The 27,905-nt window shown below is 43.3% G+C and overlaps 5 protein-coding genes across 13 annotated transcripts; 2 read left to right on the forward strand and 3 right to left on the reverse strand.

Moving 5' to 3' along the window:
• prlh2r (prolactin releasing hormone 2 receptor) lies at nucleotides 1–2,287 on the reverse strand. Its single transcript, XM_035610472.2, has 2 exons — nucleotides 1,411–2,287; nucleotides 1–753 (listed from the first exon to the last, which is right to left on the reverse strand). The coding sequence occupies exons 1-2, from the start codon at nucleotides 2,251–2,253 to the stop codon at nucleotides 430–432; spliced, it is 1,167 nt and encodes a 388-aa protein (XP_035466365.2). The 5' UTR covers nucleotides 2,254–2,287; the 3' UTR covers nucleotides 1–429.
• A 3,023-nt stretch (nucleotides 2,288–5,310) lies between these two features.
• Nucleotides 5,311–7,854, reverse strand: ccdc32 (coiled-coil domain containing 32). Its single transcript, XM_035609982.2, has 4 exons — nucleotides 7,713–7,854; nucleotides 7,194–7,512; nucleotides 6,605–6,758; nucleotides 5,311–6,069 (listed from the first exon to the last, which is right to left on the reverse strand). The coding sequence occupies exons 2-4, from the start codon at nucleotides 7,471–7,473 to the stop codon at nucleotides 5,880–5,882; spliced, it is 624 nt and encodes a 207-aa protein (XP_035465875.2). The 5' UTR covers nucleotides 7,474–7,512; nucleotides 7,713–7,854; the 3' UTR covers nucleotides 5,311–5,879.
• On the forward strand, nucleotides 7,823–10,868 carry pcmtl (l-isoaspartyl protein carboxyl methyltransferase, like). Of its 6 annotated transcripts, none has more exons than XM_035609977.2 (9): nucleotides 7,823–7,990; nucleotides 8,316–8,451; nucleotides 8,639–8,743; nucleotides 8,877–8,908; nucleotides 9,027–9,131; nucleotides 9,256–9,376; nucleotides 9,466–9,551; nucleotides 9,772–9,941; nucleotides 10,158–10,868. In XM_035609977.2, the coding sequence occupies exons 1-9, from the start codon at nucleotides 7,838–7,840 to the stop codon at nucleotides 10,168–10,170; spliced, it is 921 nt and encodes a 306-aa protein (XP_035465870.1). In that variant the 5' UTR covers nucleotides 7,823–7,837; the 3' UTR covers nucleotides 10,171–10,868. The 6 variants fall into 6 exon arrangements, with proteins under 6 accessions (XP_035465870.1, XP_035465869.1, XP_035465868.1 ...); XM_035609976.2 differs by having other exon boundaries at nucleotides 10,194–10,868; XM_035609975.2 differs by having other exon boundaries at nucleotides 9,772–10,868.
• Nucleotides 10,869–11,231: 363 nt separating this feature from the next.
• Nucleotides 11,232–14,094, forward strand: rpusd2 (RNA pseudouridine synthase domain containing 2). Of its 4 annotated transcripts, none has more exons than XM_035609971.2 (4): nucleotides 11,232–11,365; nucleotides 11,531–12,013; nucleotides 12,562–12,858; nucleotides 12,950–14,094. In XM_035609971.2, exons 1-4 carry the CDS (start codon nucleotides 11,360–11,362, stop codon nucleotides 13,763–13,765), a joined length of 1,602 nt encoding a protein of 533 aa, XP_035465864.1. In that variant the 5' UTR covers nucleotides 11,232–11,359; the 3' UTR covers nucleotides 13,766–14,094. The 4 variants fall into 4 exon arrangements, with proteins under 4 accessions (XP_035465864.1, XP_035465865.1, XP_035465863.2 ...); XM_035609972.2 differs by having other exon boundaries at nucleotides 11,235–11,365; nucleotides 11,536–12,013; XM_035609973.2 differs by having other exon boundaries at nucleotides 11,348–11,384.
• On the reverse strand, nucleotides 14,083–26,840 carry disp2 (dispatched homolog 2 (Drosophila)). Its single transcript, XM_035609967.2, has 10 exons — nucleotides 26,253–26,840; nucleotides 22,113–22,254; nucleotides 21,639–21,916; nucleotides 21,384–21,413; nucleotides 21,157–21,280; nucleotides 20,704–20,819; nucleotides 20,157–20,272; nucleotides 19,732–19,829; nucleotides 19,329–19,487; nucleotides 14,083–18,728 (listed from the first exon to the last, which is right to left on the reverse strand). Exons 1-10 carry the CDS (start codon nucleotides 26,345–26,347, stop codon nucleotides 15,420–15,422), a joined length of 4,467 nt encoding a protein of 1,488 aa, XP_035465860.2. The 5' UTR covers nucleotides 26,348–26,840; the 3' UTR covers nucleotides 14,083–15,419.
• Nucleotides 26,841–27,905: the final 1,065 nt, after the last annotated feature.

Consider the following 27,905-nt stretch of genomic DNA (forward strand, 5'->3'; position numbering starts at 1 on the left):
TAAACATTACGTATATACGGTACATTTTATACATAAATGTCATGGAATTGGTGCAAAGAATCAAAAATTCACAAAAATATGAATAGGTACAAAAATGTGAAGAAAAACTATTAACTACGCTTTGTTTTAATTTGAGAACCAGAGCAAAATCCCTGTGTAAAGTATAACTTTAAGCTCACAATAGCATGTTACATGGACTTTCAGTAAATAAACATCCATAGATCAAAAATGTAAGTCATTACCAAACTAAGTTATTTTAATCAAAGCAAACTTAACCTTTTACACCAAGACCCATTGTTTATTTATGGCCATCACCAACGGTTGGCTGTTGCATGAAAATAGAAGATACATAGATACATTTGCATCCAACTGAGCTGGTCATAACACCAATGGGTAAAATTCATGTGCCTCTTAATCTGAAACAAGAACTCAAGCGTAGTTGTCTTGAGGAACAATGTTATTCGCAACAGCACCAGGTAATTCTGCCACAATGGTGGAGGTGTGAAGGCGTGTCACTTTAGACATTTTCAGGATGCTTGACCCTTGACACCAGTCCTTTCCATATCCTCTCCTCCAGAACAGGAAGTGACGACACAGATATGACAGGAACCTGTTGTGTAATGAGGCGTAAATAAAAGGGTTGTAGCAGGCGGAGCTCATTGCAAACAGGTGACTCGACACCTGGATGACATTCACGTAATTCTTCCCCAAAATAGAGAAGTCTGTGTCCAGGTCACGGATCAGATTCACCACCTGCAAAGGTAATCCACGTTATCCAAAGCATTCATTCAGGGTAGAATTCATAATTCAAGAATGGATAACTTTAGAAATGTGTTCATTTTTAAATCAATAGGTTGATAATTTTGAAATATGATTAATCAGTTGCTGTGCAAATGTCAGTTTTGTTCAGAAATTAGAAGTCACTAACTATGACTGCTTTTGGTTTAATTTTTCTTTTAATGAGCTTTGCCGAAAGTGCTAAAAGTTAGCACAAAGCTCCTGACTCAGTCAGAGATGGAGGTTATTCGGCAAAGTCAGTTCACTTTGAGGATTCAGTGTTAAAGATTAGTTTCTACATGAAGAGGGCACCTGCAATTTGCTTTCAAGCCAAGGAAGGACTGAGAATTCAAGATCACAAATCAATTCACGTCAATCGCTGCAGTCAACGAACATAGCACCTCTAAAACTCACTGTGCTGACCAAGAAGACAGGAAATATAACATGTTGATCTTGACCCGCAGAGTGCCGGTGGCTTTTCGGTTCAGCACTTCATATTTAGATGCAGAATATGTGTGAGGTATCAATTTTCTCGGCTAACTCTTTTCAAGATGGTTAGTATGCATAGTTCCAAATGTCTAATCAGCCTTCATATATCCATTAAACCATACATTTTTTGTCTAACTCATGTACCTGTAACGGGAGCCATGAAAAGGCAAAACAGAGGACGGACACCAGCAACAGGCAGAAGGTCTTCCTCCTCCGTTTGCTCCAGGCCGCCCGTGCAGAGCTCAGCTCTGGGCACGCCGTCAAGCCAGATGTGGTCCTCTGCTTCAGCCGATAGGATATAGCACAGTAGGAAATGGAGACAGCAGCGAGTGGGACAAAGTAGGAGAAGAAGAGACTGAAACAGGAGTAGAGGAGGCGACCTCTCTCCTGGCCATGCCAGAACTCCTCACACACGGCCATCTGCAGGCCTGCCGCCCGCAGGTCCAAGTAGACGGTGTGCATCGCTGTAGGTGTAGATAGAGCCAGAGAGGACAGCCAGATTAGAGCGACCAGACCCCAGCAGAACAGGCAACCTGCTCTTTTGCGAATGGGATAAGCCACAACAATGTAACGATCGACTGCAATGGCCATGAGGGACAGGACCGCTGCGTAGACAGCTGCAGACTGCATGACAGTCACAAAATGACACATGTGGGGTCCAAACACCCAGCCACGCTTGTCAAAGGCATAGGACGCTGTCAGAGGGACACAGAAGACGCACATGACCAGGTCGACGAGCGCCAGGTTGCTGATGAGGAAGTTTGTGGTGTTGTGTCTTTTCTTGTTGTGCCACATGAGAAGCAGCAGAACGAGGTTGCCGAAAAAGGCGATCAGGACTACAGCAGAGTAGAGAGGGATGAAGAGGTGCTTCATGTTGAACAAGAGGTCCAGGCCGGAAAAGTTCGCAGCTGAGAACAGGGAGGCGGAGTAGAAGGGGCTCGAGGAGTTGCAGCAAGAGGAGGAAACGGAGGATGAAGTGTCAGACATGGATTGAGATGAAGACGACAATTGAGTAGAAGAGTTCACCCTGGATCGGTTCAGTGACTTCTCCCAGTCCATAGCTGCAGAGGCCAGAACGAATAACAATTTATTATAAGAACACAATAGGTTATAAATTAGGTTATAAAACAATAACCTGCTGCATATTTCGCTAAATACATGTATATAAATATCTGTATATGTAATCTACACTGATGTCAATAACGCAGCTCAGCAATTACAAATACTTGTTGCCCAACACTATACAATCATGTCATACAAATGAGATGAATGCTGATTTATTCGACAAAGGTTTGAAAAAGCAATCTACTTCCCCTGGAAATAAAAACACTTGATTCATTAGCAAAAACCCACAACAGCAATGAAGAGGGGACAGAGAGCACTTAAATGGCTTTTCAATTTAAATTTGCAAGATAATATGGAGATGATGATAAGGGTGATAGACATCACTCTCTCCATAATTGACCACTGACTGGCTACAGTGCTTGTTTTGCCAGTCTCATTTATGACAAAAGCAAAGAATCACACCTCATCTACAAAACTAAAAGTGGAAAATAATCAGTACATACAGGACAATTATGTCAGATAAGCCAAATTCCACCCTAAATGAAATACCATTCTTGGCCAACCGCAGAGCACAATTACACTTATCGATGACTGTCTTAGGCTGACCAAGATTCTCCTGACCTCATAATTTGTTGTTATGTCGTTTCTTTTAATAAATGATGATTTTTCCGAGGAAGATAAGTTTAGTCGGTTGAATCGCATCCAGATCATCATCAGCTTATTGCCTCAGTGGTGTTGCTCAATCAGTGATTCACACAACTATAACCACTGTATCCACTAAAACTTTAAATAATAATAATTTTGATAGATTCCCCATTCTTAAACGCTTTATTAAAACAGCTGACTCTACAAATAATCTTGTGCATCACTGTCAGTTGTCAGAATATGAATTTCGAAGTACAGATTAACAAAAAAATTAATGAAGTACCTCTTAGGGACGTCAGATGTCAGATTCAGATTTTGTTATCTTGTCAGACGGTCCAGCACCTGTTTGTGTCCTCTGTCTGCAGGGAGTCCTACTGATGTGCAGCCTGCGCTGCTTCAGAATAAAGAGATGTGCCCATCATCATCGTCATCATCTCTCTCTCTCGTGTTTCACCACGGCTGTGTGTTCAGTGAAGGAGGAACAGCTCATCTTTCACTCTGTGTTATTATGACTTGATTTATTCAGTACATTCATTTATTTATTTTTTGTTTTTCAATTCATTTGTAGAGGACCGTGGTGTTCTCTGGTAAATTTTATTTAAAGTTGTTTTTAAAGATCAAAAAAATCTCTCTCTCTCTCTCTCTCGCTCGCTCTCTCTCTCTCTCTCCCTCTCTCTGTGAGTGAGTCACCTCCAGTATGGTAAACCAAAAAAAGTATCAAATTATAATAATCTCATATGATATTTCTCCTGGGAACTATAGTGAGTCTCTGGTAATAAATAATGAATTTTTTAATGACCTTGCCCTGTTTTCTGTTTTTTCTTTTTTAAATCTGCATGGACTCACTATAGTTTCCTTGTTGGGACTCATAATGTGTCTGGGGTTTCATGTCGTAAATGTACAGTGACTCCAAGACTGACACCTTGAAACAGGCATCTAAACTGAGTGGAAGACCTGACTTTGGCAAAATGTGGAGGAAGAAATTAATATTAATTACTATGAATAGCGTGTGCCCTCACCTTCTCTGAATCATTTTGAATGTCTTGTCTCATGCTGGGAGGCTGCAGTCACTTTGTTAACAAACATATCCAGAAACAAACCAGAAATTGAACAATCAAGGAACAAAGCATGATCTTTCTCCAACGGTACACATAATAAATATTCATAAAACTACCCCTAATTTGAAAATTGTGAGTCTTGTTGGCGGAGCTGCCACAAACCAGTGTGACCATGTGATTCATGAATTGATCTGCCAAGGGCTGATCCTAGACAAAATCCATTATCATAAGACTATTTAAAGACAAATGTGAACTTGAAGGTAATGAGGATGTGCATGAACTGGATGACAAATATTGAAAGTTTTATAAAGCAGTTTTATCCTTATCTTATATTTATAGTTCAAGTTTATAACAAATAATGATAGCTGTCAATTCATATAGGTATTAGTATGTCACGGCTGTTAAAAGGGGCTGTATGTTAAGTTTTTGATATTGCTACATAGCCAATGTTTGCAGCTAGCATCACCTTGGCTGTCTAGGCAGACTTGCTGGGAGAAATTTATTTTGGTTATTGGAGGAGTATCAGCTGTTCTTGAGCTAACCTGATTCAGCAACTGTGATTGTATCCATCAAAGATCGGCCATTTCCAGAATCCATCATTGTAACTTCCTGTCAAGGGAATCGGTCCCAGTATAATATTTATTATAATTTTTGGGGGGGGGACTCTATAAATATAAATTAATAGAAAGATGAAAAATTCATTTAGATGGAGACTCTTTGGTTTGATTCTATATTATTCTATTATGATTTAAAGTTCAATGATATTTCCTTTTTTTATTTTTTGTCCCCCAAGGGACATCACAGGTCAATTTCTTTATTAACACATTCCAGAGATTGAAATTTATCATTCATCGCAATCCAATCTATTACCACAAAGCAGAGCTCTGTGGGAGATTTTGAGAGTTGGCAAATCACTAACTATTCTAACTGAAATAGTGACTTTAGTAAGGATTTTAAAAGGATTTTTAAGGAAAGTAAACTTGTTGTTTAGATAACTGGCAGAATGTGTTGTAGTCCAATACAACTATGCAATGATGAATCCTATAATGCTCTTTGTTCGAAAGGGAACACTCCAGACTCTCACTCTTTCATGAGGGAGTGGAAACTCACTGTCAAACTCCTACATCTTTCCCATCCTCTTATTAACAATATCCTCAGCATTTGAGAAAGAATAGTACAAAAGTTAAAGTTTGTAATGCATTTCAGCTGTACATCAGCTATTAAGCTTAATATAAAAGTGCACATGTTCCTGCCCACAAGTAGACAAACAAACAGATTAGTTGTTTTTGTTTTTATTTAAGTACAGGTAAAACATCATATGTAAAATCAACATGGCAAAAATAAAGACATTACACAGTATGTTACATTATAATCAGTAATATATCACAAGAGTATTTCTACTTTAGATGTCACAGAAAAATATTGTCTCTGGAAGATAATGCATTGCTTATGACATATGAGTCAACATATATTTACAACGTGACATTGTAACCTTTGCAGTGTGTGTAGCGTAGCGAGCCACTCTTGTTTAGAAGTAAAGTAGGAATCACTACACAGACGCGATGCTAATTATACTGTTAGAGGGCAGAGAAGTCTAATAACAAACTCTTTACTAAATATTTTCATGGTGTGATGTGGTTGAAGGGATGAATAGCAAAGAAAAAAAACTCAGTTGCTGGGGATACGGAGAATAATGACAGTCTGTAATTACCTCTTTCACCACTAGTAACAAAAGCTTTGGCCAAAAACAGCAATATGACATTACAGGGCTCAAAATGACTGTGGGGTCTAACAAGTCATCCTCATTGAATATTCTCCAAATTAGTTATTTCACTTTAAACAAGGTCATTTCTCTGGGCTGGGAGTGTTGTCTTCCTCAGAGTTGTGGCTCTCCCCCTCTGTGTCCTCTCCATTTAGAGTTTGGTTTGGTCCCAGTGGGTCGTTATTCTGAGAAGGCCTCAGTAGATATTCCAGCTCCTCTGCGCTGATGGCCACCTTCTCAGGAATCAGCCACCTCTTGAAGTGTTCGAGGGCACTGGGAAGGGGGGGGGTGCACAAAAAATCAAGGGTGTTAATATGAAAAGAGGTCTCTCTAAAGCTTCTAAACTGTCATCTAGTGTTTAGGTGGATGATTTAAAATGTTAGTGTATAAGACACTGTCTTTTTCTTTGAAAAGGAATAGGTACATTAAAAAAAACAACACTCCTCCATCAGGATGATGCTTTACATCAGTACTGTTTTCAGACATTAACTGCGAAAAAAGTCCGCAAAATCAAGAAATTCTTCTCCTGGAGTTTGCCTTTCTCATTTAATAAAAGCAATATTTTGGGAAAATTCTGTGGCGTCTGGCTAGAGCATGTAGGAGGACATGATGACAATTCTGCTGCGGAAAGCAGTATTTTTGTTTACACTCATCAACACACCCACATGCTTTTTGTGCTATATTCTCCCATGGGCTCACTCTGACATTTTACCCGGAAATTTTACTAGGGGGCTGGCAGGAATAATTCTAGAAAAATGTCTGCACTTCAGTGCATGTCTGAAAGCAAGTCTTAAGTCCCGTGTCCTACCTGTCATCCAAGTCACCACCTTGAAAAAGCTCTGAGGTCTGGGCGTCATGCAGGAATCTATCCCAGCATTCTTTCTTGGCTTGAGACAATGAGCGCAACATGTCCCTGGAGGTCACATCGCTGGTTTGGCCTTTTAACTTCTTCAGACGATTCTCTGCAACAAAATACAAGCAAAACATCCCGTGTTTTACATCGTACATCTTAAGTAATTCCTGACATCTTTGAATGGGCAACAATAAGTGTATAACTTTACAAGTGCACACACAGAAAGGTGGAGACCAGGCCGAAAAAAGGGGTTAATGGGTAAGGTGATGAATGTGTATTTTGTGTATGTGGTCAGTTCAGTTTTTCTTGAAGGTTTTTCCCATGGTTGAAAGCAGAGGTGGGCCACTTCGACTGTGTGTGTGTTTGTGTGTGTGTGTGTGTGTGTGTGTGTGTGTGTGTGTGTGTGTGTGTGTGTGTTGTCGTGGTAACTTGCCCCAACATCTTTACTATCATGTCCTATACATCTTGAAGGGGAAGGATGTATGATGGGTGGATGAACGAATACAGCCAAAAACGAAATGAGAGAGAAGCAGCAGGACAATACCTAAACTGGCTATGTAGATCTCAGAATCCTCCATTGGTTCCCACTTGGCACTGGGGCCGCTGGTATTTGTCCCATTTGAGTGGCCGTTGACCTGCACTTCGTCTCGCGCTGCCGGCTGGAATGAGTCTCGGAAGTCGGTGTTGTTCTCCGGAGCCGCCTCCGCCTGCGCCTCCGGCAGGCTGGAGCAGATCTCGGACCACAGCTCGCCGCTGGACCGGACCTCCTGACTCTCGAAGTCGGTCATTCCGGTGCAGATGTCAACATCGGTTTTCAGAACCATCTCACTTTTCACTGGCGTTGTTCACTTAACAGACACGTTCTGGAGACATTCGGATGAAAGACGGAAATTGGTCCTTTGCATTTTTTCACAATAGAAACCTGATCTCGATCTGGGCTACATCCACTGACTTGAGCTCCACTAGTCTTGTGCATTTCACATGTTATTCAAGCGGGGCTGTCATCGCAGTAAAATACAAATACATCTTACTATCTCAACATTTAAATTTCTCAATATCTTACCTGTGGAAACACAATCGCAAACTGTTATCTCCCTTGACTTCGAAGATTAGCCTCGCTCTAGCTAACTGCATCCATGATCCACAAGCTGCAACGAGCGACGGCTCACTTCCCTGTTTGGCTTGCGTATGATTGGACACTGTGACCGCCTGTCAACCCTGCTCTGTGATATGATTGGCCTCTCGTCAGAACACCCTCTTCTTATTGGTCGGGAGCTGCGGGGTCACGGAGGAGGGGACTTGGAAGTTTGTGTCGGCGGAGCGGAAAGGAAGGAGGCGAAGGTAAACAAGCTCGCTGACCTCTGTTGAATTCTGTCGTACGTGAGTTCTGACTATTTGAGGTAGCGACATAGCTGTTCAGCGATATTATATGTTTATGATCCAACATTAACTTGTTATTACTGATTTAAACTACAGAAGCTCGCAGGCTAACTGTTCATAGCCAGCTTCAGTTTGCTGGGAACGGTCGACTAACCTGTTTCAAATGCCCCTAATTGTCGCTGTCACGTGGAGAAAATAGTCAGACTATTAAATGTGATGTTGCTGCTACGTGATCTTGAAAAAAATGAAAAAAAGAAGAAGAAATAATATCATCATTTCTCTGCAGGGAGACCCAGGGTCGGAGATGCGACTAGCGTTGCGTCTGGCAGTAGTGGCTGTCCCCATGGGTGTGCTGCTGTCCCGGACCATGGCGTGGATGTCCAGCGGCAAGACGCATCCGGAGCTCATCAGCAGGCTGAGGGGTAGTGGACCGAAGTCACCAAGCATTGATCTCCACCATGTGAAAACATTTGATGTGTGAAATACTGATTAACCGCATTAATCAGACAATCAGACCAACTTTAAATAGAAAAAATTGAGAAAGAAAAAGCTTTTCTGTCATACGTAGTTCTACTCAACAGTGTCGTCTCCTCTTCTTCTCTCCTTTAGATCATGGCGTTATCCGCAGTGACAGAGTATTTGATGCTATGCTGGCTACAGACAGAGGAATCTACTCTCGAGACTATCCTTATGCAGACTCTCCTCAGTCCATAGGTATTCATTCCAATCACTCTTTGTAAACATGCTTATCAGTCCAGCAACAGATATTTTTGAGTGTTGTAAAGTCATAGCTGATTCCTGAGCACAGATGTGCACGGTGACTTTGTTACGGTGTTTCCTGTCACAGGCTACAGGGCGACCATCAGTGCGCCACACATGGTGAGTGACAAAATCTTTAATGAGATTTAAGATGTGTTATACAGTCGGTAGGTCTAAATAATTTATTTATAAACAGAAATGTCTCAGTGCATGTTTCCCTATGGGCCTGGTTTGACAGCATGCTCATGCCTTAGAGCTGTTAAGTGAAAAACTAACAGAAGGGGCGTCGGCACTGGATGTGGGTTCAGGAAGTGGATACCTCACGGCCTGCTTTGCAAGAATGGTGAGTTCTATATAAACTTGTCATTTCTCATATAATAAGCTTATAACTGAATTGATCTTTCCTCACATTTGTTGACAAAAAAATATGTGAATAGTAACTGCTGCATTTTTCCTATTGTGTGTAGACAGGATCCAGCGGCAGAGTTGTTGGCATTGAACACATAGATGAACTGGTTCAAATGTCAATAAAAAATGTGCAAGCTGATGACCCAGAACTTCTCTCCTCTGGACGTATCAGGCTTGTAGGTGAGTCAAGGCCTTGCCATCTCAAATTTAGGTCTTCAAACTGCTTGGCTACACAGTGCTTTAATAGTAATTCTGTCATGTGTCCTTAGTGGGAGATGGAAGACTGGGCTTCCCAGAAGGAGCGCCATACGATGCAATTCATGTTGGGGCAGCTGCAGCTACTGTTCCTAAAGCTGTAAGGACACACGCTTTTTATTCTTGTAAAAAAAAAAAGATAGAAATTAATAGAAGAGAATAAGACAAATCATGCACCCACTTTGAAAGCACCCTGCTGTAGTAAAGTGAATGTTTGAACAATTTCCTGATGTGTCTCCACCCTGGCTGACTGGGCTGAAATTGCCTCTTTAACTGTTCCACCAACTCATAAATTTCTGGTTTTCTGCCCTCTGTTAAAGCTCTTGGAGCAGCTGAAGCCAGGTGGGCGGCTAGTTCTCCCTGTGGGCCCCGATGGTGGCAGTCAGACGTTAGAGCAGTATGATCGACAGAGTGATGGGACCTTCCTCAAAAAAGCATTGATGGGAGTGGTTTACGTCCCCCTGACTGACAAGCGGCATCAGTGGCCTGGGTATTGTACTAAAACACCCCTGACCTATCATTTAAAAAGTAAAAATCAGTGAAGGAAAACTATTTCACTGAGAAAAACCTGGATATTGTTGTTGGACATAACTTCCATCACGTACCTCTTTTATCCTAAGTTTATTTCGCAGTCAAGAGTCACATCCACGTACATCCAATAGCATGTTCTTGATGGCATCCATACAATCCTTCCTTCTCTCCCCAGAGGTGAGCTCTGACTGCAGTGTGGTTACCCCTGCAGGAGATGGCGTTGGTGCTGCATCTCTGGGGCCCCATAGCACTCTTCTTGGTTTCACCGAGATCCCGAATTAACGGCCACCTGCCACCGCTGCGTTGTCACCTAGCAACTTACAAGGAGCATATCACTCTGTTTGCCCAGCCAGGTTGTCTTCCAAGAGTGAGTGACCACCGCTGGACATGTGACCTTTCCACCAGAATGCATGGAGTCAGTGAGACTGATATGGATATCGTGGACGACAAAAAAAAAGTTGTCTGAGGTTTAAATCAATCACATTATTATTGTTATTATTTTATATGGGTATGTCAGTCAACAATGAAAAAATTACAATTGCAGCTTGAAGAGCTATAGTCTGTGTTCAGCTCAGATGAATGGATAACTGGGGAAATTGTGTGTAATGTTATGGGGATGCGTTTGATATTAATGCAGAAACTCATAAAGATGAATGTAAATGCAAGTGATTTTAATGAAACCTCAGCAAATTAAAAAAGTAATGTATATTCTGTGGTAAGAACAGCTTCGTATACTGTATACCTTTCTACAGTTTGATTTTCTTACTGTAGAGTGGAGGGGGCATTGTGCCAAACATTGATCAACTGAGGCACTTAACTTTTTGAAACTATACAAACATTGTATGTGTACACTCATCAGGTTTATGAATAAAACCCACTAAATGGATAGTGTATTGATGTTGTTAATCCTTAGTTGAAATAATTTTGTGTGTGTGTGTGTGAGTGTGAAAAGAGAGAGAGAGATACATTACAATCAAAGAATAAATAATATCGAAAAATAGTCTCACTATGTGCAGAACGAAACATACAGTGCATTCTTCTTCTTTTTTCCAACGATTTCAATGCACCAGCACAATGATTTACACAAAATATATATAAAGTATATAACCGGCATTCTGTGACAAAGATTGTGTCAGAATATGCACATTGTGAGCAGTTGGTGGCGCTAATACCACGATGAGGAGGTGATTACCACAAAAGGACAATGAAAAAGAAGAAGTAACATGGCTATGGACTACACACGTCTCATTGGACTACACACGTCTCATTGGACTACACACGTCTGTTTGGACTACACACACGTCTCATTGGACTATATTTTAACGTCATCAGCGCGCGACCTTGAGGAGAAAGACCTCTACGTAAATTAGCGGAACGATGCACGTGAGTGTTTCAGTCAGAGGTCTGAGAAGATGTAATTTATCGTTTCTCTTCGCGGTTCAAAGTGGAGTTAATAAACGCGTAGTTTATAAAGAACAACCCCACCATTTCTCTCGTACCGTTAACGAATCTCTGAATCTTCTCCTCCGCTCTCCACGCTGTCGACAGAGCAGCGCGACTATGGCGCAGGCAGCCAGCGATCCCGGAGCACCGGCGGAGCTCGACAGCCCGGTGTCCGCGCAGGCAGTCGCCGCTATTGAGGCCGCAGAAACCGGCAAACGCAAAAGCGACGAGCGGTGCGAACCCGAGGCGAGTGGCCAAGGGAAGAGGCGGAGAGGAGCGGGAGGGAAGAAGCTCCGTCCGGGCGAAAGGTACATCCCTCCTCCCCAGAAACGGAACCCCGGCGTCAGCTTCAGTCAGGAGCATTACGCCGAGACCTCCTACTACTTCGAAGGTGGCCTCCGCAAAGTTCGTCCCTATTACTTCGACTTCAAAACCTACTGCAAAGGCCGGTGGATCGGGAAGAGTCTGCTGGAGGTGTTCGACAGCGAGTTCAGAGCCGAGTCTGTGGAGTACTACCAGCGGGCTGCCAAAGAGGGTCGCATCCGGCTCAACGAGAGCCCTGTGGAGGACCTGTCTGTGGTGCTCAGGGTCAGTGTGAACACTGCACATCATATCAGTAACACTCCCACGATACTCAGATGTGGTGTGTGAAGCCAGTTCGATGGCAGCATAATAGATGTAACCAGACTAAATGTGAGCGTGACTAAAATCATCAACAAAAAGTTTTTGGCAAACTAAGTGGAACTAAACCCAAGGCTTGTTCTGGATTTCTCACAATCCCTATCAGCAGATTGAAGTTGGCCCATTTGTGCCAATCTGCAGTAATCTGCTGTACATGGATATTTTGCATGCAGTTATGTATATTTTCTGTTGCGGTAATTACACATTTGGAGGCATTTAACCACTATGATTTCTGAAATAATCTCACAATGCCAACTGTGAATTACAGGTCCATTGACAAACCATCAGGCCTATTAGTTTCATCAGCAGTAAACATTAATTGGTGAACCATAAAGTTTAACGACTAATCCTCTTAGTCAAATAAAATGCAGATGTGTTTGAATTCTGGCCTGTGGGGACGATTAATGTGCCGTCGTCCAGTCCAGACGTTTCTCCTCTCTCCCTACTGTCCCCAGAATAACGACCACTTGAGAAACACCGTCCACCGCCATGAGCCGCCTGTGGTCGGAAGGCCCCTGGAGGTTCTGGTTGATGACGGTGAAGTGCTGGTGGTTGACAAGCCTGCTTCCATCCCGGTCCACCCCTGTGGCCGTTTTCGCCACAACACCGTGATTTTCATCCTGGGGAAAGAACGGGGCTTCTCCGAGCTTCACACTGTCCACAGACTGGACAGACTCACCTCTGGAGTGCTGCTGTTTGCCAGAACATTGGAGACGTCAAAGAAGCTGGACAAGTTGGTGAGAGATAGACAGGTACGTTCAGGAGGGTTTAGACTCATCTCTGATTTCTGATGATAACAACTGTGGGTTTTCAAACGGTCTTTACATCTAGTGTCTTTCCTAGCTTGAAAAGGAGTACGTGTGCCGAGTGGAGGGGGAGTTTCCAGAGGGCGAAGTGATCTGTGAGGAGCCCATCCTGGTCGTTTCCTTTAAAATTGGCATCTGTCGGGTTGACCCCAAGGGAAAGGAGTGCCGAACTGTCTTTCAGAGGCTTAGCTTTAATGGAAAAACCAGCGTTGTCCGCTGTTTACCCCTTACCGGCCGCACACACCAGATCAGGGTCCACCTCCAGTACCTGGGCTTCCCCATCCTCCATGACCCCATCTATGGATCCTCAGCATGGGGTCCTCACAGGGGGAAGGGGGGAGTGATGGGGAAGAGCAATGAGGAGCTGCTGCAGGCTCTTGTAGAGGAGCATCGATCTCAGGAAAGTCTACACCTTTTAGACATACCAGATGACGGCATTGGACAAGAGAAAAACAAGAAGATGGACAAGTCAGACAGCCCGTCTGAACCTGACCAGAGTGGAGAAAGTCATGAGACACAGGCGACGACGGGTTGTAGCTCAACAGGTGCAACCATACACGAGGAGAGTCAGAGCTTCACAGACTCTAACAGTAACAGCACCTCACTCCAAGAATCCCAGAGCCATATACCGATCGAATCAAATGGAAATCAAACGGAGGCGACTGACTGTGCCAAGAAATCTCCTCCAGGGACTAGAGACCACTTGTGTAGTGAGTGTAAGCTGGACAGAGCAGACCCGACGGAGAAGGAGCTCATCATGTATCTGCATGCGTTGCGCTACAAAGGACCTGATTTTGAATATTCCACACATTTACCCGACTGGGGAAAAGAAGACTGGGTTGAAGCTGAATAGCGCCGACCTGATGAACACTGCTGATGACTTTAGGTTTCTTCAACACTTCTTTTGAAAATCTTCGTCATTTCTCTGACACTGGTATAAAATGCCTCAAAATCAATTTTTGCATATCCACTAGAATTGAACCTTTAGAAATGTTTTTCTTTGGCTACAACCCATTTATGACATAGCACAAATGGAAAATGTAATCATTTCTTTCTCATGTTGCGGTTTTAATGTGAAGAATATAGTTTTAATTTAATTTTATCATTTTTTAGGCTCGTAATCTGTCCGGTACTTGAAAATCAATATTGAAACAAATTAAAAAGCCAGTCTGCAGGAAAAAACATGTTTTTAATTTTATTCTAGCTTTGTGAAAAATGAACATCATAAACAGCTGTAAGTAACAGTGGTGGTAACGTTTTTCTAATTTCCTCTGTGATTGACATCATTTGTCTCAAAGGCAGATTATTCTGCCGAGTGGTGTCAAAGTGAAGGCTCACTGAAAGAATTGTCATCATGAGATGTCAAAAGCTCACAGGCACATTTCATATAAATATTTTCTTGTCAAAGCTCCAGGAACAACACTACACCTCCAGCACCTCTTTGTTTTATAATTAACATCATATTTAGTACAATAGACAATTTTTTTTAAGACACACCCTTTGCACATATCACATATATTTTTAGCGGCTTCAGCTTCTAAAACAACTTGTTGATAGACAATTTCCTCATGCTGTTCATGTCATAAATACTGTTATTTCAATGGCATTGAGACTCGCGTGATGTGACCTCTCAGCTATGGGATGCAGATAAAGGCATTCTGTTTTAATTGATAAACGTCCCTTAACAGTGCTGCCCAAGGCCCACCGCTGCTTCTTTACAAAGGCTAAATAAACAAAAATGTATACACCTTAATCCATATAAAACCACAATATAGTATTATATCCCTATTAGAAACTATTGTTGCCTTTTTAGAATCAGTTAACTAAAAAAACTTTTTTTTGGCACAGACATTGGAACAAACAGCATGACTCTTCAAGACAGTGTAACATTAAATGCAAACATGACACCACAAAGGACAGGTTTCTGATTTTCCCAGGCATGGTAACCAAGGATGATCTGTACATATTATTGTCACAATGTGCAAAAGTAACTGACTGTAATTAAGTGACAATTGTTTGCTACTTTAGATGTGATAACGATCAATTCTTGCAAATATATAGTATGCACTGGTAACGCAGCTCTTTCTCTGTATATCTCACATTAACCTTTTTGATATTGTTAAATCCATGAATGTATAGGCTCATTTAGGTCAATTCCAGCATGGGAAAAGGCCATCAGCTGGAACCAGTACAGATGCAGATGTTAAAAAGTTCCAGGCACAAAGTAAATTCTGCAGCAGCAGGTGCAGTACTTAATGTTGTTGTTTTTTCTGCAAGATTGATATTGGTGTAAAACTGATGCACAAAAGATCTTATGCCTTTCCAAAAACTCATGCTTTGATTTGACCCTCATACTTTGACCTCATTTGTAACACAAACTTGGCTTATACTTCCTTCGAGTGTCATACAAAAGTAACAATGCTCCATTTCTTATGCTCGTATGTTCCTCCCTTTATAAATTCAGAGCATTTAAAACACAGTGTTTGCAAGGATGCCTCCATATTTGCTCAACAGGTATCCTCCCGTTGTCCATCTCTCTTTATCCAAACATCTGGTAAGTCTGGCTTGCTGTTGGGTAAGATAACCGCTTCTTCACTCTGACTCGTACGGCCCTTATTACAAGTCTTGTAAACAGTTTCTTTCAGTGAGAGACGAAGCGTGTCTCTCCTCCCGTTTAGGTATCCTGGTTGTAACGGAGCCTCTCCTTCCCCTTCGTGTTGCTGCGTGTTTGAAGGCCCAGGCTCGATGTCGCTGAGGCACGTTTCACAGGAATCCTCCAGTCCCTCGCAGGAGCTCTGGGACTGGGAGGAGAGGTGCCCTTTGTGGGAGCGGTGGTGGAGATACTCCTCTGAGGTTTGTCCGTCTTTGCAGAGAGATGGCTGGTCAGTGGTCTCCAGTGTGTGGCTGATTATAGTCTCCTGTAGGCTTGACGATGAGGAGAAGGATGTATTGGTCCAGTGTGTCACCCCACCAGACTGACCTCTGCATGTCTTACACAGCAGCTTGTCCTTAGTGAGGTCCTCTTGTGCTGGCCCTACAGGCCGCAGGGTGTTTTCTTTGTAAGGAGAGGAAGTCTGGAGGGCTGGAGGTGGTTGATGACTGCACATCTCGTCATTCTCCACATCCATGCTATTTCTTCCCATGTCTCTCCCACAATATTCAATCTCATCTGAGAGCACAGAGGGCCGGTTGGACAGTTTACTGGTGCAGGTGCTGTTTTCAAAGCTGTCGCTCAGCCGATAAGCCAGCGGCTGCAGCTCGTACTGCTCAGGACCTCTTCCACCTCCTCCAGTCTGTTTCTGCCTGTGCTGACGTTGGTGGTTGGGGTAAAGATAGCCACCTGCTTCTTTGTCATAACTCCTCCTCACTCTGGATCTGCCAAAGGCCCCGTTAGCAGCCGAGGAGGAACCAGGGTCTGCTGCTGAGCAAGAGGGCAGCACACCATCAGGCTGATCTGAAAAACATGGCAGCGCGATCTTTCCACAGTTTTTCTTGGGTCCAAAGAAGCAGCACAGGGACTGAAGGAAGAAAGTTGCAAATCCACATGCTACACATTTCACCAAAAACAGGAAAATGCCCAGTTTTCTGAACAGCAAGGCTGTGGCAGGTAACATAATGATCCCCATGGAGAAAAATGTACCAGAAACTATCGCTACAGGGCGTCCCATCCGTTTGGTGGAGTGTGCCACTCTACCAATTTTGTCTGAATGTGGAGCCAAGCTGTATGATATGCAATAGTCTGCTATAAAATCAACAGACAGTCCTGCCGCTGATGATATGAACAGAGCCTCGATGCCGCTCAGCTGCCATTCAAGAAGAACCAGCAGGCCTACTGTGACAAACACACTGCCTCCTACAGCTACAGTCCCGTATATGCTCAGTGGGATATTCCAGGTGGTTAGAAAGAGCATAATAAAAGTGAGAGCTACTGAGAAGCCAGCTACTACCAGAGTCTCTGAGCTCAAGGACTGTTGTAGATCAAAAAGAGACAGCTGACTGATGAACCAGACATTCTCCAGCCCTTGTGGTGCTCCTGATATTTCTCTGTTGAACCATGTCAGGATCTCTCTGTAAAAAGCACTGGTCGTGCTATAGTTGAAGCTGTAGAGGTATGTGGTTTTGAATGCCAACACGAGGGCAGCAACCCTGCCATCTGTCTGGAAGTACAGGCCTCCGCTGTGGGCCAGATGGCCCTCAGCATACCTCTCTGCCAGCATCATACTAAGGCAGTTCTCAAAAACGCCAGGGGTGTAAGGGAATGGGATGTTATTACAGCAGAAGTGAAGGGCGTCGTCACTCTCTGAGCACCGTCTGATGGAGACCCAGTGTATCAGCTGCTCCACAAGGCAGATATTGTCCGTCATAATATTGCTATCCTCAGGTGATGGAGGGGAATAAAAGCTTTGGTTCTGGACCCTTCCACACAGGTCCCTTAACCAGATCTGAGCATCTGGTCGGCTCATGTTGAAGTCTGGGTCAAGCACCAAAGAGCCGTTGCTCTTAGGGTCAAAGTGATCTCCATTATCTGTTGGTTTGACTCCCCAAACAAGCATTAATGTTACAGGCGTATCCTCTCCGTTTCTCTGTCTCTCAAACATAAACATGTGGCGATACTCTGCGTCATATCTCTCAAACGGGTGATTGGAGCGGAAAAGCTTGATGACTTTGCTTTCTAAGGTGGGCAGCTTCATACCTGGGTCGATGCAGGACATGTACGTGCCCCCAGCAGCAAGCACTGCAAACCAGCACACCCAGATGTACCTAAACTTTACCACTCCACATGGTAATATTTTCAGAAATAGCAAATTTGAAGTGTCCGTGAGCCCTCGTCTTAATTTTCTCAGCCTTTGCCCGAGAGAGAAGAGGCATCTCTTCCGTGAGCTCGTTTCCCAGAAGCCGCCGGTGTTTTTGGAGCAGCATGGTTTCCATCCCTGCACTGCTAGAGATGCAGAGGACGCCTCTGTGTAGCGCTCCCGCAAAACAAAAGAGCACGGCAGCCACACAAGCGCCAGGATTGAGCTGACGAAAGAGGCAGTCCCGAGATAAACAGAGAAACATCTGATTGCTGTGATGCTGCTGAGATAGCCAGAGAAAAATGCTGCGCTGGAGGTCAGCCCGGATGCTAAAATCAAATAGCCGACTTCCTGCAAAGCTCTGTGCACTCTCTTCTCCAGGGAAGCCGGGGGGTTCTGCGACAGCTGCTGATTCCAGAAATCAGCAAAGATGAAAACCTGATTGGAGCAACTTCCCAAGAGAATCAGAGCTGCAGAGAGGTTGACCAGGGGGAAGAAAGTCAGGCGGAATGCCACTTTGTAGAAGAAATAAGAGGTCAGGAGGGAGCCTGTGACTGCTATCACAGATAATGCAACTATGAAGACAGAGTGGAGATATAGAGCCATGGTAAAAAGAAGACACACAACAGCCAGGACTGGATATACTGAATCTCTTGCAAGGTAATGCTTGAACAGTGTCTGCTTGATGCCAAAGTCCATGCCAGTGATGGTCGTGTTATTGTAGGTCAGATCCCTGCCTTCAAGACTGTTCATGTAGATCTCCATCATGTGCTCCCCTTTGTCGACGGGTAAGAACAGAAGGCTGTACTTTAGTGTTGGGATTTGGTATTCAACAGTCTGCGGGCCCAGGAAGTCTTTATCGACCAGAAAGTGCAGGATCTGGAACACCATGCGGGACTGCTTGCAGCGGGACGGGACGGAGGAGCAGCCGCCATGTTCAGGTCTGTCGACACAGGCCTCCACCAGATGTCCTTCGTGATAGTACAGAGCACACTTCCGAAGGAGGTTCAGAGACTCTGAAACCTAAAGGGAGAAAATTGAATAAAGTTAAAGACTAAACATGACCAGTGCACTTAAGAAATCCTGTAATTAAGCTTTAACCTATATATATTTTTTTATTGTCAGCCATTTTCAGGAGAAGATGAAAACCAACAATCCTAAAAATCTGGAATTTTTCTGGACAATCAATTCATTGTCGGTTTGAGTCTTTTCGTGGGACATTTATATATCTAATGTGAATGTTCAAAAGTACATAACTGTTAGTGGAGAGTCCATCATCTGTGAGGGTCTGACACTAAAACCTGATGTATGTGTGATTTAGTCCTTGACAATGATTAAAGACATACCTCTCCACACCCAAATAAGGCCCTTTAAAGTAAAATAAATCTGTTTTCATAATTTTACTATAATTCAAGGTCCGCATGTCGGTTTCTTGAGCAAAAAACACTATAAAAAAACATCTCATAATTTTGATTCAAGATTATTTGGTCGAGGTCCTGTTTCCGCAATGAAGATTGACCTTTCACAGCGTGACACTTAGTAAAACCTTGTGCTAATGATACAGATTTTATATGGTAATGTATTTGTATGCTAATTTTCAGAATGCAGAGAAGGTGAGAGCACCTGGTGTGAGGTGAGGCTGAGGCAGCAGGAGGCATTGTTGAGGACTGCCAAGTAATTCCCCAGAGACCAGCTCGGACAACAGCCGCTTCTGGATGTTCCCTCCGCCTCCACCCTCGCATGCTGCTGGCACAGGTCTTGGAACTGAGCCTGGGAGCGAATCTGAATCAGACGAGGAAAAGATTTTTTTTGAACGCGTTCCCAGTTTCGAATCAAAAATTAATTAATTTCATATTAGGTGAGGTACACAAAGTAGGGCTTTTCATTCCTGCACAGAATTTAAAAAGAGAAGTATAATCAGGGAACGGAGGAGGGTAGAGATTGACAGAGGACGATGACCAAAGGGATGATCACAAAAGGCAGAGGATTGAAGGTGAGATGAAGGACTGAATAGATCAGAGCGAACCCTGTATTGCTCCATCTCACACATGGCGTGGATGGCCTTCAGACTCCAGAGACTGGCTGAGTTTTCTGACCGGAACACCAGCTGGGCCAAGCGCTCGCCTGCGTGGAGACAGACAGATGGATTCAACGTACAGTCACGAGACGCTCTCAGCTCACATGTTTATGTATATGGAAATCGCTCAAAGGGTGAAAAGGCATTCATCACATTTACATTGTTTTTAATAATAGTTCCATTTCATTTACTGGTTTGCTGGTGGAGGCCATCACCGTTACATTACCTGCTCCATTTGGTAATTTTCAACAATGTGCAACAAATCTACAATTAAGATTTTGTTTGGTATTTTGATGTGGTGTGTTTCGACGATTTGTTTACCATCACTAATGTAATATTTACTGAAAGGGATGAACCAATCAGGACTGACCCACCTGGAGCATCGCAGAGGAAAGTGTCTGAGGATGAGTCTCTGGCTAACATCCTCTTGAAGCGAAGTCTGGAGGCGTCTTGCCCACTGCTGCTCTCTCCGTCAACGGCCGCCCCAAAACTACAGCACAGGTAAAACACACACAACAAACACAAAGATTTGGAGCGAAAATAACACTGAGAAGCTTTGTGAAGCAGAGGCAAACTACAGAGTCTGTCTCTGAAAGACTCTGAAATGTGTCTCTTTTTCACATTACATTGGATGTAATAATTCTTTTTTAATATCTTTTCTACTATCAGTTTTCAAACCCTCACTACAAACACACCATGACATGACCACAGCTGCTTGTGTACAGCTTGTGTGTGTGTGTGTGTGTGTGTGTGTGTGTGTGTGTGTGTGTGTGTGTGTGTGTGTGTGTGTGTGTGTGTGTGTGTGTGTGTGTGTGTGTGTGTGTGTGTGTGTGTGTGTGTGTGTGTGTGTGTGTGTGTGTGTGTGTGTGGTGCAGCCCCCCTGTGCAGTAACCCTGCACTCCACTGAAACCCACTGCTGACCTTTTACTGAGCTGCTGCGGTAGAGGAGACAGAGTTTTCCCCGGGCCAGTGTTCTCCTGCAGCTTGGACAAGCTGGACTGGCGAACTCCGATGTATGTTCCCCGTGGCTCAAAACCCTAAAGTAAGAGAAAGAACACGCACACGCACACACAGAGACATCAAAGCTAAAGTAAAACGCTGGTGCCCACCAATGCTCTGAATTAATCAGCATCACAAGCAGCCTTTAATGTTATCTGAACTACCATCAAAAGGGTCAATGACTATTGTATCCCACACAAACAAAACAGAAATCCTTGTATAACCCCAAATTATATTCTATTCTCATTTAAATCTGTTCAGGGTTCATTAATAGCACATTGTTGTGAGTCTTTGGGTTTGGTTTGTAGCTCTGACGGAAGCAAGACGGCACTGATGATGCATTTTAGTGACCGTATGTTTGCGAGTGAGATTCACCTGCAGAGGGTCGGAGAAGTCGGGCAGTGGACCAATGAAGAGTCCGGCTAGTGAGCATCCGAGCATCAGCACAGCACAACCCAACAACACTGCTAACGGGTAGTCCACTATCACCTGGGAATAACTGCCACATAAAGAAATCACAGAAGAAGAAGGAGCAGCAGTCAGTGACACTGAATGAAGGTTAATTATAAAAATCAGATGAAGTGTGACTTTTCATTACTTACTTTCTAAGGATGCAGTCGAGTCCTCCTTCCCTGTTAATACAGTAGTTACAGACTTCATTATAATATCGACTCAACCCAAGATGCCCTTGAAATAATAGTTATAATAAATGAGCTTATTTGTTTGTTTTTTTTAATTTAGCATTATTGTTATTTTTGCCCCACCACTGTGAGTGATATCAAACTTCTCATGGAACTCTCCGTCAGAGAACAAATGAACATATTTTGAAAAAAACACCCCTTCTCCTTTGATCCCACCTGACTGTCACCATGTGTCGCTGCGTTGGCTTCGGTGTCCCGCTCTCGTTTGACCCGTGCAGCCAGTGGCATCTCGCCGCGCCCTGACGTGACATCTGATGAGCAGAACTACAGCTGTGTCCCACTCTCACCACTACACCTCCTTCCGCCCGGGGACATGTCCTGTTTGAATGACAGTCGTGGCAAGTGTTTGGCTTGATTGGCCCGTGATGGCTGCAGTTGGGGCATTTTGGGGGCTGCGGTGAGTCATAGGCGCCGGATGGAAGACCCTGTGGGACCTTTAGGAGGAAACAGAACAGCATATACAAATGTGTGTTCCCCTATTTTCTGGTACCAGGTCTTTTGAGTGACACACCGACTGTATTTGCCACTGCCTCCCAAATCATGAATCTATTTCTAACATTTTTTTTCTTCTAATGGGACCTTGTATATCTGTCGTAAACAGCACACAGTGCAGTCAGTGTTCAGGCTTACTTGATATAGCTGGCAGGAGGAAGAGGGTCTGCCGAGGCTGCTGCAGCTGTCACACAGCTCCCCCTCAGACTGGATGATTGTCAGTGGGGCCTCGACAGAGCACAGGCTGTCAGGAGGGCACAGAGAAACCGCCGGTATCGCACTGTGGAGAGGAGAAGGGAGACGGGAGGAGAGAGAGATGGGTGAGGAGAGGAGAGTCTGTGAAACTACAAATATACATGAAACCCCACTATACACTGATTGGCATCTCAGCTCCTTGACTATATTCCTGGCTCAGCCTCTCCTCATGTTCAGTGGATAACTGTGGAGTGGGCCGGCAGCACTAATGAGGTGAGGAACGGATTTCTGATGCACTGTGGCTCCTGAAAGCAAGGAGGTCCAATTATAAGAAGAGAGCGGGAGGTGGCTGTCCAGGACTGATAACACGAGACTGAGTGAAGAATCCTGGGTAATGGCAGCAGTCGGGAGAACAGTGGAGTGATACCTGTAATGATATGCTTCTCCAGTCTGAGTCTGTAACATCATTTCTCATTTCCTTTATGTTACAAGCTCACTTTAAATTGTCTATTTTTGGTGTGGTTAGTGTGTGCATTGCAATGCTGATTGTTGGCTGGTCTGTCACTTTGGTCCGGACTGAAAATGGCATTAGATGTTGGCCAGACATTCGTGGTCCCCAGAGGATGTATCCTACTTACTGTGGACAACTGAATATTGACCAAAGAGGTGGTGGCATGGCTTTTGAATTTTTATCTTATTTCTTATCCCAACCCCTTTCTACTATTCAAATTTGTTTGCCAACACTCAAATCTACAAATCTCTGTGAAGTTCACCAGTGAATTAAAACCCATTGAACCCTTACTGACCTTTAGAGAACTTCATTTTAAATTCAAGCAATCACAAAACTCCCACAGATGCCAAACATGTAAATTTGGGTATATATGTATAAAATCATGTCAATTAAATGGCATGGTACTGCCATAAAACAAAACATATAGTCTTGTGTTTGAATGTTTTACTCAGTGTATGTAGGAACAATACTGAATACACTATGCATACACAGTAGGCAATATTGTCAATGTGGAAAAGTAAAGGGAAACAATATAATAAAGGGTTAAGTCTGATCACAGTCTTGCCTTTGAATCATACCATATACTTTTCTGTTTTACCTATTTCCAGAAATTAGATTTTAAAAACTCTTAGTTAGGAGTATTATGATTTTGAAAGGAGAGTAAATAAGTAGACGAAACTGAACTGATGCTCCAGTTGTTTCAGTCGAAGGGGGCAGTGAGGTCTGCGCAGTCTACCACATGCTTGTTTTTCCACTGGTAGACTGGATGCAACCACACTTCCTGTCTTGTCACCATAGCGACGGAGTGGGTCAACAGAGCCCAAATGACCTCACACTGTTTTATGTGAATCCCATAATAATAAGGTGCACAGATGATGAGTAGCCTGTTGAATTTGTGGTGTACAGTAGCAGAGGGATTATGGAGCCGATTAATGGTGGAGCTCAGCAAGGACCTGAACCGACGTATTTTGTCGTATTACAATAAAGCTGTAATATGATCTAAATAATAAATAGCTCACAGTGTACTCAGCAGCTCTTAGTCACATGGCTAATGTTTGTCAGTTAGTTTAGCCTGCAGCGCTGGAGTTAGTGAGTAAATACACTCAAAAAAAGTGTGTTTGGAAGTCAGTACTTTCAACCATATTATCATAATTTCAACAAAAAGTATTTTGCATGATAACCCCCAGATTATTGCAGGTTAAAATATACAGTAAATTATGTGCAGATACTGTCTAACCTGTGCCTGGCAGCCTCCTCACTGCAGGGTTCAGGATATGACCAGTTAAGCCAATTATTCCTCTTTGAGGGTTTTTACAGGGCAGGCCAATGCAGGCGCACAAACACACACACACACAAACACACACACACACACACTGGGAGAGCAATTTGTGGAGAATCATCAATATTTCAGTGGATGAATACAAAAATACACCATGAAGGTGTCAGCGAGCTGCTCCACACCACTGGTATTTGCGCACTGATGTCAGCATGACCTCATAAATTTTAACATCGAAAACAGCAAAGTGGGCTAAAACAAAAGTGACTCGTTTCGTCAGTTGGCAGTGTCTGTAGTGCACCTATAGCCAGTGCAATGCAGTCTAATTAAAGACCCCACAATATCAACAAAGTTAGACTAAATATTAGAACTCTCACCTCTCAGTGTCATATTTTAACATCAGCACAAATTTCAACCTCCAACATAAGTTGAACCATAGACATGAAAAATATTATAAAAATGGGTGTAGTTACCGGGTCCAGAAAGTGAAGTGCCTAAAACCTGTAATCTCTCGAAGGACCAGCAGAGGGCGACTCCACTAGTTGCAAAAAAGAAGTCAGTTTTTATAGAAGTCAATGAGAAAATGCCTCTGCTTCTCAATGTCTTCTTTATTACAGCATGATGTTCATTTTGTAAATTATGGTCCATTTAGAGAAAACATAGACGATAAAGCACTGTATGTATTGGGGCGTGGATACAGCGTGATTGACAGCTCGTACCATCCAATTGGACCAGGTCCCAGGTCTAGACGTGAAGAGGATGAGCTCTCAGTCAGGGTCCACCCCTCTGTTCCTCCAAATATGGTTATTTTTGGTTTCAAAAACCAAGATGGCGCTGACCAGAATGCAAAACTCGAGTCTTCAAATGGCAGTTCACATACCGGTGGGCGACGTCACGGTGGGTTGCCACTAGGTTGAACCAACGCTAGCCGTTTCAACAAAAAATGGAAGATTATAACATTGATGAAGGTTGCATTTATTGTTGCATTAGACTGCATCAGTTTCAGCGAGGTGAGCCAGATGCAGTGGTGAAAGAAAGAAGTATTCACCACCTTGGTAGTAATAAAAACAACCAATATGATACTGTGAAAATTCTCTGTTGCAAGAAAAAGTTAAAACAGTTAAAACACACACAAATATACACATGACGTAGTAGTAGTGTTAGCTGAGTGTACTTGCTGGAATATAATCAAAAAGACCCCAGCAAGGACACTCACATCAGAGTATCTCTGAGGCTGAGGACTGTCAGCTCTCACTACGCTCTCCTCTGTTCACCTTTAGGCGCCATGTCTTTAACCCTTTCTACAGCACGTCTCTTTCATCAACTCCCTGGACACCAGCGAGTGTCATGTCCTCAAACATCTCCAAAACTGCCAGTCACACACATTCACATGCACTGAAAACAGCACTGATGCTCAGTCTGTATGCAGGAGGCAGACTGTTAACCTTAAAAAAGACAGATCTGGTTCTGTTACTAGAGTAAGAAGACTTGAGGTACAACACACGTCTGAGCTATTTCCAGACCCACTTTCATGTGTGAAGCCTCTTGGTCATATCAATCTTTTTTTTCACATTCTATGCAGAGGTGGTGTGTCGAAGGAGTGACATGGTGACAGCGGTGACCCAGAGACCGAAGCAGGAGGCTGATGACACTAAACAGGCCTCACAGATTTTGAGTCAACAATAGTGTGTGTGTGTGTGTGTGTGTGTGTGTGTGTGTGTGTGTGTGTGTGTGTGTGTGTGTGTGTGTGTGTGTGTGTGTGTGTGTGTGTGTGTGTGTGTGTGTGTGTGTGTGTGTGTGTGTGTGTGTGTGTGTGTGTGTGTGTGTGTGTGTGAGAGAGAGAGAGAGAGAGAGAGAGAATGTGTGCACTGCTCTCACTTGTGCTGCGTATACTGCATGCTGTAAAAATATAATAACAATACGAGCATGAAATCCTGTTCATGTGATGATAAATTAAAGAAGGCACTACAGCTCTGATATACAGCTCGATATTTGAGCAGAAAATGTTTGTGATAACCAAACAATAATTCTCAGAGATTATAGTTTAGGAGCCGTGCAACATAAACATGAATCAACCATGTACCTGCTGGAACAGTGTAATGGGAAGATAACAAGATCCCATTGTCCACATCAGAGACACAGCTGGACTGAGTGTCACTGAACAATACTCGCAGCGGCCACAGGAGGGTAAAGACACATCCACCACGACTACGAACTGTAAATGTCCCTTTCTCCACTCCACTAATCAAGTGAGCTACAGAAACATCCTCAGACAGAAAAGGGAATATAAACCCACCTTTGACAAGCCTCCTGGATGTCCCTCTCATCTGTTGGAGAATCATCCATCACTATCGCATCCGTGCTTTCCCCTATTGTCGAGCAAGCATCCATCTCCCTGCTGACTCCAGCCTTTAGACACTAGAATGTAAAAGAGGCGATCCGGAATTTCACGGTTCTTGACATCTTGCGTGAACCAAGGCAGCAGCAGCAGCAGCAGCAGCAGCAGCTCCTCTCCATCTGCCCAGACTGGGTCCACGAGGATCAGACGTGCGAGCTGGTTTCTGACGCTGCTACTACACGGCAGCGCCGGGGCTGTGTGGGTTAATCTGCCCGCGAGCTGCGCTGTGATTGGCGGAGCCGCGGTGATGCTGAGGACGCTGCGTGGTCGCTGTCCAACCGGCCGCGGTGCTGGAGCTCCGAGTGACGGACAGCGGGCATCGGCGCTCGGGCAGCAGCTCCCGGAGCTCTGCGGTTTGAATGTGGCTTCGTCCTGAAGGTGCGCAGAGACAGTGATGCGTGGATCAGTGGAACAATAACTCAACACGGGACCTCCAGCTGCTGACCACGAAGAATATGTTGAACAACTCCTGTGATAGGGCTGATGGAGTGGATTCAGGTAAAAGCCCCAGTACAACTCACACTCACTTTCCTTTATTCTAATACTACAGCAACCAATGGAGGAGAGGCTGAGATGGTCAGCATCAGAGCCTTTGATTGGACAAAGAAATAAATATAAACATATAGAATTATTAACGAATGAATAGGAATACCCCCATAAAAGGTGTTTATTTGAGCTTTTATTCAAATAGGCAATACATTTGTAGTGAATAGATTCGAGTATCAAAAATAGGGTCAAAAGGTAGTTTTAAGCTTGGTCCCTTTATCTTATTACTTAATTACAGTAATTTTAATATGTTAGCTGAGAGCTTTTATCAACGTGCACAGCTGCAGACATGTTGCCTTTACTAATGACCCGCTGACATTTCTTATTTGCAGATTCGAAATTGAGAAAATCATTAACATTTATTCATGGATCACTGACATCATCACTGCATAACCAAGTAGAAAGCAACCCAGGTATTGCCCTTATCAGTGTCTTTACTTATTCAATAGTAAATAATTGAATAACCATCAATGAAGCTGCTGTTAATACAACTTATTGTGCAAACCTTGATAAATGGTGTTGAAATACAATTCGCTGGATCTGTTGGACAAGCTTTTTGTGATAATGCAACGGAAATAGAAAGAGACCAAACTTAAGTCTTACAGGCTACATGCATTTGTTACTTATGTTCATCCATTAATCATTAACAAAATCATAAAAGTTACAACTTACATACTCCCAAAGAAGATGCCTTATTGGGGTATAGTACTAGATTCATCGTGTTTTTGAGAATGATTCATGTTTTGGATGCAGAGTTCTGACCTGTGAATAATCCCTCAGTCATAAAGTATATGAGTATTGTAAATTATAAACCTATTTAATGTGTTGCCACCCTCTGCATAAAAAAGAGACTTGAACAAATCTATTTCAAGCTTTGAGCTGATTAAGATGTGGATTGTTGAATTTTTACCTCACTTTGATAGTGATTTGTAATGGTCCTAAAAAATAGTTTTACTGTTTCTCAAGAAAAAATGGGGTAAAGAATTTTTTTATGCTTTTAGCAAT

Source organism: Scophthalmus maximus, chromosome 15 (genome assembly GCF_022379125.1).
Source record: "Scophthalmus maximus strain ysfricsl-2021 chromosome 15, ASM2237912v1, whole genome shotgun sequence".
In the NCBI taxonomy this organism is placed as follows: Eukaryota; Metazoa; Chordata; class Actinopteri; order Pleuronectiformes; family Scophthalmidae; genus Scophthalmus; species Scophthalmus maximus.

Coding starts and splice junctions, on each gene's coding strand:
- prlh2r (XM_035610472.2), bottom strand. CDS start 2,253: ATGTCTGACACTTCATCCTCCGTTTCCTCCTCTTGCTGCAACTCCTCG. Junction 754..1,410: donor TTTCATGGCTCCCGTTACAG/GTACATGAGTTA, acceptor TTACCTTTGCAG/GTGGTGAATCTGATCCGTGA.
- disp2 (XM_035609967.2), bottom strand. CDS start 26,347: ATGGATGCTTGCTCGACAATAGGGGAAAGCACGGATGCGATAGTGATG. Junction 21,281..21,383: donor CTCGACTGCATCCTTAGAAA/GTAAGTAATGAA, acceptor TTTATGTGGCAG/TTATTCCCAGGTGATAGTGG. Junction 19,830..20,156: donor TTTCCTCTGCGATGCTCCAG/GTGGGTCAGTCC, acceptor GTCTCCACGCAG/GCGAGCGCTTGGCCCAGCTG.
- rpusd2 (XM_035609970.2), top strand. CDS start 11,360: ATGCACGTGAGTGTTTCAGTCAGAGGTCTGAGAAGATGTAATTTATCG. Junction 12,014..12,561: donor ACCTGTCTGTGGTGCTCAGG/GTCAGTGTGAAC, acceptor TACTGTCCCCAG/AATAACGACCACTTGAGAAA. Junction 12,859..12,949: donor AGTTGGTGAGAGATAGACAG/GTACGTTCAGGA, acceptor TGTCTTTCCTAG/CTTGAAAAGGAGTACGTGTG.
- ccdc32 (XM_035609982.2), bottom strand. CDS start 7,473: ATGGTTCTGAAAACCGATGTTGACATCTGCACCGGAATGACCGACTTC. Junction 6,759..7,193: donor GATCTACATAGCCAGTTTAG/GTATTGTCCTGC, acceptor ATTTTGTTGCAG/AGAATCGTCTGAAGAAGTTA. Junction 6,070..6,604: donor GGTGGTGACTTGGATGACAG/GTAGGACACGGG, acceptor CCCCCTTCCCAG/TGCCCTCGAACACTTCAAGA.
- pcmtl (XM_035609975.2), top strand. CDS start 7,838: ATGATTGGACACTGTGACCGCCTGTCAACCCTGCTCTGTGATATGATT. Junction 8,909..9,026: donor CCATCAGTGCGCCACACATG/GTGAGTGACAAA, acceptor CTGGTTTGACAG/CATGCTCATGCCTTAGAGCT. Junction 9,377..9,465: donor TGGACGTATCAGGCTTGTAG/GTGAGTCAAGGC, acceptor ATGTGTCCTTAG/TGGGAGATGGAAGACTGGGC.